Raw genomic sequence first — 12,619 nt, 5'->3', positions numbered from 1 at the left:
GAGTATCAACAATGTCCCAACAAGACTGCAGACAAGTGAGAGGGACATAAGGGCCTTGTGACAATTGGTAAAGACATTTGGAGCACAAGTTGTGTTCTTTTCTCTCCTGCCAGTTACAGGGAATGATGGGACAGGATGGAGATAACTGCAGAGAATACAAGCAGCCAAATACATAACCACAAGACAGGACTATGGGGCATCCCTTTGCACCCCCACTGGGATACTGGCACATTCAAATACCTCTATAAAACACCTGTATATCACAGTACAGGGAACAAACAGGAGGAACTGGAGATCTGTGTGCATTCACAGGGCTTTAACTCATTGCAATTACAGAGACATGGAGGGATAGCTCACACAACTGGAATATTGTCATGAAGGGCTACATGCTGTTTAGGAAAGACAGGAAGGTACAGTAGTGGAGTTGCTGTCTACATGAGGCAACACGTGGAACATATCAATCAAGATGTTATGGGTTAGAATAAAAGAGCAGATGAATAAGAGTGACACTGTTGTGGGTGTTTGCTGGCTGCCATCTGATCAGCAGGATTAAGTGGATGAGGCCTTCTACAGTACAAGCAGCCTCACACCCTGGTTCTGCAGGGGGTCTAACTACCTTGACATGTGCTGGAAAGTCAACACAGCAAAGCATAAACAGTACAGGAAGTTCCTCGAAAGCATTGATGGCAGCTTTCTGACCCATGTAGTGAAGGATCCCACAAGGAATGGTGTGCTGCTTAACCCAATGTGGTCTTTCCAACCTTACCCACTCTGATTCTGTGAACTCTGGTTCTACTGCACTTCCAGCAAAATGAAAAAAAAAAAACCCAAACCCAAAAGGCACATTATACAATCACTTCATCTGCAGAAGTTTGCAATTATCAGAAAAGAATTTCAACCATGTAAGAACTGCTTTTATGACAATACCCATTAACTTCCTATCATATCCATTAAATCATCCTGACCCTTTTCAGATTTCTTGTGCCCTTCCTACATTCTTTCCTTTCTCTTGCACCATCTGGCTCTTGACTCAGTAAGCTGTACGGCAAAAAGCTTCTTGTTCCATCTTTACAGGTCATCTACTGCCATGTCATTGTGGCCCAAATGTCAATGTGGCCACATGTCAGTGTGGCCCACTCCTTAGTGTTAACCAATAATAATCAGAAACCAGCTATCCTGAACTCTGACCATTTAGTAGTCTTGAAAAGAGTCAAGAAGTCAGAGAACTGTAACTGTGGAATAAGAGTAGAAAGAAAACTAAGAGTATGCATATCCAGTTTGTAACAATCATCTGCACTGCAAAGAAGTGTTTATGGTTCACTTTTAACAGGACCCTGTATGAACCGAAATTATCTGGAAATCTCATCATTTCACCTTTGTAAAATAAACATACCTGAATTCCTGCGGGTACTGTTTTACAAGCCATCCCACATCTATACAGTAGTTAAACTTGCATGTAAGAAAAAGAAAACAGATTCATTAAAAAGAAAAAAACCAGCTAGATCAGTAAACTACAGCAAAAAAGCTTTCTACGCAATCATCACACATTACTACTTACATCATATATAGCATATTCTAAAAACAGGTGGATTTTTGACTTTCACATCCTTTCTTCCATTTCTCTTTAACAATTCAAGAATGATTTTAAGTTTCTCAAAAGTGTGCATTAGTGCTCACAAAATGTACCATCCAGGGAAAAGAAGAATCACATGCACATAATGTAAAAGCTCAGGTTCAAGGATCATCTCTTTCCCGTGTGTTTATACAATGAATGATAGCAAGAATTTCTAGGCAATAACAAAGACATCCTCCCTAGACTGCAAGGTGTTCTTTCTTTCAAAAAAACTCATATGAACATAAATACACACTTCTCAGTTGCACATTCCTCAAAACCAGGAGAATACAGTCTTATAACTGCCTGAAATACACAGCAGAACATAGGATGGTGTTTATATTTCAATAAACTGTTCAACAGTTGAAAACATTTAGAATTCCCTCTGTATTTTAACTAGGTTCCCTGTTTATATCAGTTACATGGCACAAGCATGGATTATCAAGTTTAAGATTAATGAAGAGAAACAAGCAAGTGAAATCAGTTTGGCAAACAGGAAACTCACCTGGGCAGAAGATATGAGAGTTCCAAAAAGAGGAGACAAAATATCTATTAAAAATATTAAAGCATAAATAAATAAGACTTCAAGCAAACATCTTGCATCTTCAACAGCTTAATAATTACCCCAGCACAAGGGCCAGATTGTTCATAGATCTGGTGTAACAGAGGCATTCACAAGTTTACTGTTCCAAGTACTCAAGTCATTGACTGTGCTTGAATCACTTAGGATCATATGATTTTAAAAATTAATAATCCTCTCAAAGCAGAAAAAAAGTTTTAATATTAGCTCATTAGGAAAAAGCTCAATATCATATTAAGAAAAGGACATTGAACCACTCTCTCCCCTTTGAGCAGGCTTGAAGAACAGAGGCACTGTGGTAGAGTAGCAGCAATAAGGGCATAGTTAATGCTTATTTACCTGCTGCAGACTGATTGTGGGATATGTGTATCCATTGTTCAATCACAGTAACACAGGAAACAAATCCAAGTGGGGATTTATAACCTCAACAACTGAAGCACAGCACCAACTTGAAAACATACCCTAAAAGTAATTTTCAGGATGCACAAATTATTTAATGCCCTAGCTCCACAGAAATCTGGTTAATCAAGTTAAACAAAGAATACTGATTGTCCACCAACTCAACTAATCACCTAGCAGGACTCCCAAGAGAGGACAAGCCAAAAGCCACAAATTCACAAAGCATATAAAAACATCCTGCAGTAAAGCAACTGAAGTCTCTGACACCTGCTTGTGCTAACAAGCACGAGGCTGAGGAAAAGTTACAATCTAATTGTATAGGTCTTGAGCAATTTTTTCTCCCTCAGAGAGCTACCTTTTTTCCTACCTTATTTTATTGTACTTCTGTACACAGCCCTCTTATTAATACTAGTTTCTGATTCTGTCTTGTGTCTTCTAACTACAGGGATGTTGACAGATGCACAAAGCTCTTCCCCCTTACATCAAACAACAACTAACAGAGCATTCCTGAAGCATCAGTACTGAACACCAAAGACTCCACGCCATCTTGACTGATGGAGAGCTCTCTCCCAGCCAAATTTAAACGGATCCATGAACCCCAGACACAGAAATTCAGAAGTATACTAGCTCCAAGCCACTCAGCAGCACGAAGGCAAGTGCAAACTACTCAGGGAGTTATGTACCGAAGAAAAGCACCCCTTTAAGTACCCCAAAGGGAAGTGGTTTTCCCCAGATCAGCTCACAGGGAAAATAGCAATAAGCAGTACGACTTGCCTTGGCTAAATACACATTAGCTTTCTGCAGTCTAACTCGAGTTACAACAAAGTATCAGCAAAGGCACTATACTTCTAAAAGAGAAAGGTCCATATAAGAGAACCAATTTCTACAAACCTGCACATTTAGAATATGAAACCTCAACGACACCAAGAAATACATGCATTTAAAAATACCCACAAAGGAAAAACAAGCATTCTCTTGCTTTCTCCCAAAAGCCCTCTTCTAGTAGAAAACACACGTTCACCTTTTATGTGCAGGGCTCCAGAATTATAGCTCTGTTCAATTCCACTGACTTTAGTGAGAAAAAACCTGAAAGGATTGCCTCCAGTCACCAAATCCCAGGTATCTTGGGCTTCACTGGATGTTACGCTATACTCCTCTTCTTTCAGATTCTCTGAGAGTTTATCATCTTGGCAAAATTTCAAAGGATGCTTTTTGGGCACATCGTATTTTTCTTCTTTCACTGTTTCTTCCTGGGCATGCTTTTGCTGATCTTCAGGCTCTTCATCACTACTAGAAAGACACCAGCCTAAGCCTTCTTGGCCTGGTCTCTGTTTTACTGCTGGAGGTGTTTCCGTAGAAAGACTTTTATCAGTGAGCTTAAGGGGAGAAGCTTTTCTCTTGTGAGCAGCCTTCCTAGCTTCAGAGCAGGGATATTGTGGTCCACTTGTTCTACCACATGCAGCATCCAGTAGTGAAGATGTACATGGTTTTTCACTGTCAGAATTTTCCTCGGCACTTTCGTCGCTGCTAGATACTGTCCATTTACCGTGCGCGCCTTCCTGAAGCATGTTCCTATGGATGAAAAAACACCAAACAAAAACTATACGTTTTTGTTATTCTCAAGTCTGTCTCCCTTCCTAGTTTCCATTTGTTTATTACTAAGAAACTGTGCTTTGGTATTTGGCAGAATCTCCGGGAAACTTCATGGTGTACAAGGCTTGTTTCTATGTCCGGGAAACAAAGAAACACGTGCAACGAGGGCAACCATCAAACGGGAAGCAGGAAATGTGAAAACCTGAACGTGGAAAACGGGCTAAGATAGAGGCACCTATGGGAAAGCATTCAAAACATCAGAGGTGTGATTTGCACGATACAGCCATTTCCCCCTTGGCCGAGCGATCCAGCGGGCTCTGCCGAGCGGATTCAGGAGCCCGGAGCGGCGCTTTCCGGCCGCCTCCGCGGGAACACTCCGGGACCGCGGCCTCCCTCCGTAACCCCCGTGTCCCCGGCGAGCCCCTCCGCCGCGCCTCCCCCGTAAAGCGCAGCGGCAGAACCCGGCAGCCGCCGCCCCAGGCCGCGACTCCCGCCGCCGCCCCACAGTGAAGGCAGCGCCCGCGGCCGGGGGAGGCGCGGCGCAGGCCTCGGCACCAAAGAGCTCCGGCAGCCGCTCCGGCCCTGCAGCCCGGCGGGCCCCCCGCGCTCCGGGACAGCGGTGCCAGCACCAGCACCGCCACTCACCAGCCCGCCAGCCGCCCGGCAGCACCCGCGATGTGGAGCGAGAGCAGGCCCGGGCCCGGGCCCGCCCCCTCCGGCCCCGCCCCGCCGTGAGGTGTCCGGCGGCTCCCGGGGGCTGCGCTGGCAAAGCCGGCCCGTCTCAGTGAGCTGGTTCGTTCTAACGAGCCTTCCTTTGACCTTGACGTTGGTTATGGGCACGGGCGGAATTTGCGGTTCGTTCGGCGCGGTGCTAATTACTGTGTCTGAAGTGCCCCGCTAATGAGATACCTGCGTGAGGAGCGGGAGGAAAGCAGTGTAAAGTTAATCGAGGGAGCAGCGCGGCCCACATCAAAGCGCGCTTTGATGATGCGCTGAACTGAGCGCTCGGTTCTTGTTATTCTTAGTTTTTCGTAAGCTTGTGGCTGCGCTTAACAATTTCTGGAAGTGCCAGCACGGGTGAAACTGGCAGGCTAGTCTTGGAAAAGCTTTCCTGAAAATTCAGCTGCTTTGTGTTATTTTCTTAGTGCTTGTCCCTAGAGTTGTGTACACGGCTTTTTCCTGAAACGCTTGTTGATAAACCCTTTGCTGCTGTTAGATATGGTATTGTAGATACGGTACTGTATTATCAACCCTTGCTGCAGGTGTGCTGTAGGAAAAGCTCTTGGATGGTTTTGTATGTTATGTGTGTAATCTCCTCTCTAAGTATAGGCTCTGGAAATGCTTTTTTTTTGTTTTCTACAAGTACCTCAGAAAATTTGATGGCTTCTGACTACACTTTCATCATACTCTCTCCTCATAGTTCCTGTCTGTGTAGTGACTTAACTGAGAATTAAAGCTATCTGGTGTTTTTCAAGAAAAAAATTATGGTCTGGTACAAGCAAATTTCATGTGATTTGTTTCTTAGAAACAAATCCTGTACAATTCCTGTACTATGTATTCTAAGTTTGCAAAAAGCTTTTCTTCCTAAGCATGTAGAGTGTAGCAGCTTGAAAAATTTTATTTTAACCTAAAAATCACAAACTGAATGGATTCAGCCCATTTTCAATTTTAATGAAACAGAGTAGATGAGTAGAGGTGATTCACCAACTGCCTCTTTTATTTTTCCTATAACAGTTATGCAAAGCAAAAGATCCTAGGTTAGGTTTATTGGTTTGCAATGCAGATCTCTTTCTGTAGGTTTTTGAAGCATGCAATGAAGATAGCAAAGGCAACTTAAGCAGAGATGACTCTACAGTTAATCTAGTAATGTTTTTTTTTGCTGGAAACCATCAAAGGTATATACTTTTTCATTTATGTTCTGAAGATCCAGTTTATAGATGTCTCACTATTGAGAGCACAGTGTACTGACTGGTTTAAACTAATTGGAGTGGCTTGCTGTAGGTGTGGTAAACAGAAAAATCCTACAAATCCTAAAAGTAATTTTCTAATTTGCAGCTATTTATTTCAAAAGAAAATAGTCAAACCCCTGGCTTTTCTGCTGAAGGCTGTGATGAGCAGAAGGCTGTATTGTATTTCATATAAGTAAATAACTTACTGAGCTTGTTATTGGTTTTTATTAGTGGTACATTCAATTTCTTTATTCAGTGGTTTCAGTAAATGTGAAACTGCTGCATGTCCCAGTGATAAACGTGTATTCTCAAAAATATGTCTGGTTTTAGTTTCAAGTAATAGTTGGACATTTTTAGACGTGATTTCTCAAATGTAAATCTACAGCTCTACAGAAATCTTAAGAAAGATTAATTGAGAGAAAGAGTGTTTCCATACATACAGGATAAATTGTATGGTTTGATGTAGTTTTGGAAGTCATATTTTTACTCAAGTAAGTACAAGTGAATTTAAAAAGAATATGAAGAACACAAAGATTTCAGAATGCACAGTGTGTCTGTTTGTCTTTCTCATGACATGTCAATAAATGAGACCAATCTACTATAAAGTGTATTATATATATAAAATAAAGAAAGGATGAACAATCTTTCTTCTCCAACTTGAGCAATCTTCTTTCCCAATGACCACTTGCAACTAATAATTAGTGTTTTTTAAACTTGACAAAAACTGTCTTGATGAGGTTGTAAACAAAATTGTGCCTACAATAATTTAGAGCAAAACCCCCAAAATGTTTTAGTAAGCTATGAAAGTAGTAATTTCTGGTGTGTTTCAGTTGTGAGTAAACATTTTCTAAATGAACTATGGCCAGATCTAAAAATGCTTAAGGCTTCTAACATGAGTCTTAACTGCTGAATTATGAATCAAAAAATGCTCAACTTCTTCCTTAGCTATCTTCTCCTAGCTATTTTTACCATATAAAAATTAAGTGTTCTGTCAAATTCCCTGGATGTTTCTTCCAGCAGGAGTACTCAAAACATGCTTAAGGCATTTAAACAAGAGCAGGCTCTGTTCGTGAGTCACTGATGGCATCTCCTTGGAAAGAGAATAGAAGTAGAGCACTCCTGGGAAGGCAGAAGATGCAGGTTTAGTTATTTCTTCCTGAAAATATGCCAAGTCACACCTGCTGTGGCTTTAGGCACTACTGTAACCACCTGTTAGACCATTTTGTCTGTGCAGCTGCACAAAAATTAAGAAACCTTTGTTCTAGGGCTGTTCTGTCATCTAGTGGTTTTGCTAGCTCCTTAAGTGGGCCCAATTCCAGCAACTGTTGCCCTTTACTCAGTTACTGCTTATTGTGAAGATCCCTAAAAGGTCCCTGGGGAGGCAGATTTTTTTTTTTTTTTTTGTGGCTTCTGCTAGGGTGCATTAGATAAAGTTTGTAGCACTGCCACATGTTCTTCTTTTGCTGATGACTAGGTCCTGTGTGTGTTCCTTTCAACGTGTGTGTGGTTTTTAATCTGGTTCTAAGAAACAAAACTTTCTCTATGTACCAGAGAGGAGCCAAATGCAGATGTTGCAATCCTAAAAGTTGTTTGTTAGGGTTCAGTTCTTGAGCATGTTATTGTGCATATGGCTTTATTGGCAAAATTCACGAAATCCTAGGCTATAGGAACAGCCCTTCTATTTTTTTTTTAACCATTAAGAACAGCCTTTGCAAAGAGAGTCCTTTCAATTGTTTTTGCAAAACATGGGGGAGTGTGCACACATTATTTCATAAGGTGGAACTGTTTTTCAATTGCACTACATACTAACAAATTTTTCAGTGGAAATGGCAATTTCTTAGCATTATCAACTGCAATCAAGCAACTGAATTTTTATTAAATTGTTGCTGCATTTTTTTGGTCACATTTGCATTTATTCTGTGAAAAGTAATACTAGTTTTACCCACTAGATGTCATGAATGAACTCTTCATTGGAAAAGGTGAGCTCTAAGAATTTGAATCACATTCCTACTCCACCTGATTTTTCTAAATAACTTGTTATAAAAATGCTGTATTGTTCATAAAATGTTGTTTTAATGTGGTTATTAATAGAAATTTTGAAATTTATGTAATTTTAATGTTTAAAATTAAACCTTCCGAGGCAAGTAATTGGGAAAAATGTAAACAGAAATTAAACTCATAGTTGAACTGATACTCTATGTATATTTGCATACAAATACTGTCCTTCTGGGAGCTAGCTATAATATAGGAGTCATATCTGTGTGACTTTTTTTTTTTTTTCTTTCTTTCTTTCTCTAGCAGTTTGGTTCAGTGATCTTCTTTTCCCCAAAATTATTTAGTCATCTAAAATGTTCTTATATTTCAGCAACCATTCAGCAAACTAGCTGCTAGCATTTAATCTTCCAAATGAAAAGGGAACTGCAGGAAATGTAGTCATTAAAATATGTCATTTCCCAAGCTGAATTTTCCTTCCTGGTACTGTTACATTTTGATCTATGTAAAAGCAGTCTCTTCACTGTTCCTGGGAGGCCAGCCCCCCAGTGTTCAGTGTTTTCCTTGACCCAACGCTATACCTTCACAGGAGGACACCAGCAGGTCAACAGCTGCTGCTGAACAAGATGCCAGCAGCAGAATACCCTGGCATCCAGAGTAGAGAATGGCAGTCTGAGCTCGAGGCTGCTTCCAGCTGCTCTCCTGGCACATCAGAGCTTTCTACACAGGACTCCCTGGTCTATTTTTATACCTGACTGGGTCTCGGGGGAAGTGTTGCAGGCCAGGTGGAACATACAGCCTTAGCTAAGGTGGTCTCATCATGTTTGGCTTGTCCTTTCTCTAGAGTGGAATAAGCTTAGGTTGCTCTGGAATCTGCTCACATGTGGTCTCCCTTCAGGTGGCTGTCTCAGTGCTGCAGCTATGTGCAGTCTTGTACTCTGACAACACAGATGTAAGATTCGTGAGCACTCAGTTGTGTCAAAAAGTGATATAAATATAGCTCAAAGTGGACCTCTGCTTGGCTATATACTCCCTTTCTGTTCCTTAGGTTGTTCAAAGATGTTTTGCAGGGCTCACTTGGTCACCTCCTAAATCAGTTCTGAAACATCTTTTTGAAAAATTGTTTTTGTCATGTAATTTAGCTTATTGCTTATGTGCTATTAATGAATCCTGGTTACACGCTCATATTAGTGAGTATTAGTGAATCTTGGAAATTTGCTAATCAACATGTAAGTGTCACTCCAGTGTTCCTGTCAGATAAAGTTCTGAGGTAAGAACCTGCCAAAAGACACTAAAGGAAATATATAGTACATAATATAAGGTGTGTTTCAGAAAAGCTGCAGAAGCATAAATGGTGCAAATATTTTTTGCATTTCCTTCTCATTTTTCTATATTTTTATTCAAGTTTTTATTTCAGACAGATTTACCAAATTAATTTTGATCCAGCTAGTCTTTATTAAATATGGTTTCTGATCTGAATATTAAAACAGAATTTTCTTTCATTGTTTAGAGGAAATAACATGTGTGGGTGCTAATGTTCCAGAAGTTAGATTTCAATATTATGGTTCCTTTGTGTATAAAGAACTCAAATTTCTATAAAGTTAAGCATCTTTGTTTAAACATACTGAGTTTGAGATTTTGATATTGATTACAACTCTATTAGGATGACATACATGCTTCACTTTCAGATAAAAAGGTGGTTTTATTTTCATTAGAATAAAATATTTTCTTACTTAAATGCTATAGTTGCTACTGTTGTATAATATGTGTGAATCACAAAGCTGGTGAAGGGTCTGGAGAGTAAGTCATAGGAGGAACATCTGAGGGAACTGAGATTGTTTACCCTGGAGAAAAGGAAGCTCAGAGAAGACCTTATCATTCTCTACAACCACCTAGCCAGGTGGGGGTCTCTTCTCCCAACAGCCAGCAGGAGTCCAGGAGGAAATGGCCTCAAGTTGCACCAGAGAAGGTTTAGACTGGATATTAGGAAATGTTCCTTCACCAAAAGAAGGAAGCACTGGGACAGGCTGCTGGGGAAGGGGTGGAGATTCTGGAGATGTTTAACATACATGTAGATGTGGTACTTAGGGATATGGTTTAGTGGTGATCGACACAGTGCTGGGTTAACAGTTGGCCTAAAAGATCTTAAGGGTCTTTTCCAACCTAAATAGTGCTACGATTCTAATCTTTGATTCTATAAATGAGCTGACCATGGCTATTAAAAATATTTCATATAGTTTTGTAATACTTTCAGTGCTTCTGTGGTACCTTTAGCATGAACTTATTCTTGTCACTCAAAGTGGCATTTCTTAATAGCAACATCATATCGATTAATGACAGAGAAAAGCATTTAGTAATTTTTAGTGTTCAAGCTGGTAAGTGATGAAAATTTCTATGGTAATGATACGCTATTAATTTGGGAAAATACTGGAGTCCTACACCATAATTCAATAAATAAGCTTTTCATTTATATAGTCCTGTTTGGGTTTTGTTTTTCTTGACTTTACCAATTACACTCAAACTTCTGTTTGTGGGCTCATGTGGCAAGTCTTACTGGATAAATTATTCGTGTAAAAAATTAAGTGGCAAAAAACTGAGATTGCTTTTATTGATAAATTCCATCTTCCCTTTTGACACATGGCTCTACAAGTACTTGTATCAATATATTTGAAAGGCATTATGGAAGCTGCTTCTGTTTATTCTAGAGTTGATGCTAAAACACATGCTTATTAAGCCACACCCTTACTTGTAAATCTTTAATTTAGGCAATAAATGCAAAATAGCTATTGTTTGGTTTGTTTGGTTGGTTTTTTTCCAAGAGAAAAACCACATGAATGTCTGAACCAGAGGTAGTGAACAAAGATAGGCCATGGATTTGTTAATACCTAATGGCTTTTATAATTTTTGAGATGTCCTTTTTGTGTGTTGTCATAGCTTTACAGCCTGTTCTAGTAGCACATGAATCGGCAGCTCTCCAAATCAATGAATAGGCAGGACTCTATTATAGGAGTCATTCTATAAAAGGAAAATTGTATACTATAATTTTCTGGGCTCTTATGTTACTCTGAAAGAGAAGGAATAAATGGATGGAAAGCTTATACTGCTTTTTATCATTTCACTTCCACAGTTATCCAATTGAATGGAAAGCTGCTCATGCAGGCAAGTTCAGCATGTTTGGGCAACCTCTGTTATTATAGAAACGGTGCATGTACAGAACCTAGCAGTTGAAAGCAGCAAGACTGTGTAATCCTGGAAACTGAGATGGTAATAGTTCTTAATACATGATTTTCCACGAAGTAAGCAAAGAGGCACTGGAGGTCTCTACACTGGTAGATAGATTTTAATTGAGACAGCAGGTGGAGCTGAAGGAGCTGTGCTTTTGAACCACTGCAGAAAGAAGAGAATATGAATGAATCAAAAGAAAAAGAAGCTCAGAGCTTTTGTTATGTTATTAGATAAAGGAAAAATTCCAGTAGGATACAGTCATCTTGCCTTCTCAAGAAAACAAATTTGTTTAAAATGAACACAAGTAATATATCAGAAATTATGAGAAAAGTGTATTCATCTGTGTTTACATATTGGACTGAAGTGGGACACCTTTGCCAAAAAAACATTCATCTGCTGAATTTTTGTATCAGGATTTTTGCATGTTTTATGGAGAGGACTTGACTTTTGGGGGTCAGATTTTTGTTTCTTAACTTTTATGTTTTACTTTGATTTTAGTAAAAGTGGTCAATTAAGAGCATACAAACTAGATTTATGTTTTAATTTCTTTAATTTTCTGTTCATTAGAATGGTAAGAAAAATATGCAAGTAAAGACTTTCATATAGCACACAGAAAGAATAATCAATTCAGTTTTGCACTCCATTTTATTATGAATTTCACAGGAATCTGTGGCTGGGTTTATACATTATTTCAGACTTTACTTCTGGGAATGATGCCAGATAGATTGTTTATGCAGCATGGATCTTTATCCATGGCATGCAAATGCTATTGGCTTAGAAAAGTCCAGGTTTCTCTCCTGTGCAAAGAAACATGAGATGGCAGGTAACAAGAAAAAAGTAAACAGAATCATTATACTCAAGTGTAGAAAATATTTGAGAAAAATTAAACTACATTGAAATGTTTTCATGATTATGCTCTAATTTTGAAGGTTATTATTTAATTTTATTTTTATTTATATAATTGAAACTATTAATAATCAGTAGACCTTAGTTGTGCACATTTTTAAGGAGAAAAATGGAATTGTAGTTTGGGTTTTTTCGGCAGGGAGATTTATTTAATTTTACATTTTTCTAGTTCTATTATTTGAAAAGTCTGTTGAACGCAAAGAAGGCTCCACAGTTATACAGTAATGAAACAAGTAAGTATTTACAGCTCTTGATATGCAAAGTGAGGATTTTTTCTTCTTAATGTTTGAAACTGTAATTTAATTCTGAAACAATTAAGCAAAACAAAATACCTGAAGGAAATGAGATGTCCTGGATGCCAAA

General features: G+C 39.1%; 1 protein-coding gene across 1 annotated transcript in view; it reads right to left on the bottom strand.

Annotated features, from left to right (window-relative positions):
- The window catches only part of TDP1 (tyrosyl-DNA phosphodiesterase 1), a 42,570-nt gene extending 37,731 nt beyond the window's left edge, over positions 1–4,839 (bottom strand). The window contains exons 1-4 of the mRNA XM_062494475.1: positions 4,830–4,839; positions 3,613–4,163; positions 2,118–2,161; positions 1,394–1,449 (exon numbers count right to left, since the gene is read on the bottom strand). Of these exons, the coding sequence (XP_062350459.1) occupies positions 1,394–1,449; positions 2,118–2,161; positions 3,613–4,159 (647 nt within the window). The 5' untranslated portion in view covers positions 4,160–4,163; positions 4,830–4,839. The remainder of the gene's footprint in view (positions 1–1,393; positions 1,450–2,117; positions 2,162–3,612; positions 4,164–4,829) is intronic.
- Between the last annotated feature and the right edge of the window lie 7,780 nt (positions 4,840–12,619).

Source organism: Cinclus cinclus, chromosome 6 (assembly GCF_963662255.1).
Source record: "Cinclus cinclus chromosome 6, bCinCin1.1, whole genome shotgun sequence".
Lineage (NCBI taxonomy): Eukaryota > Metazoa > Chordata > Aves > Passeriformes > Cinclidae > Cinclus > Cinclus cinclus.
This window is presented reverse-complemented; position numbering and strand designations above follow the sequence as displayed.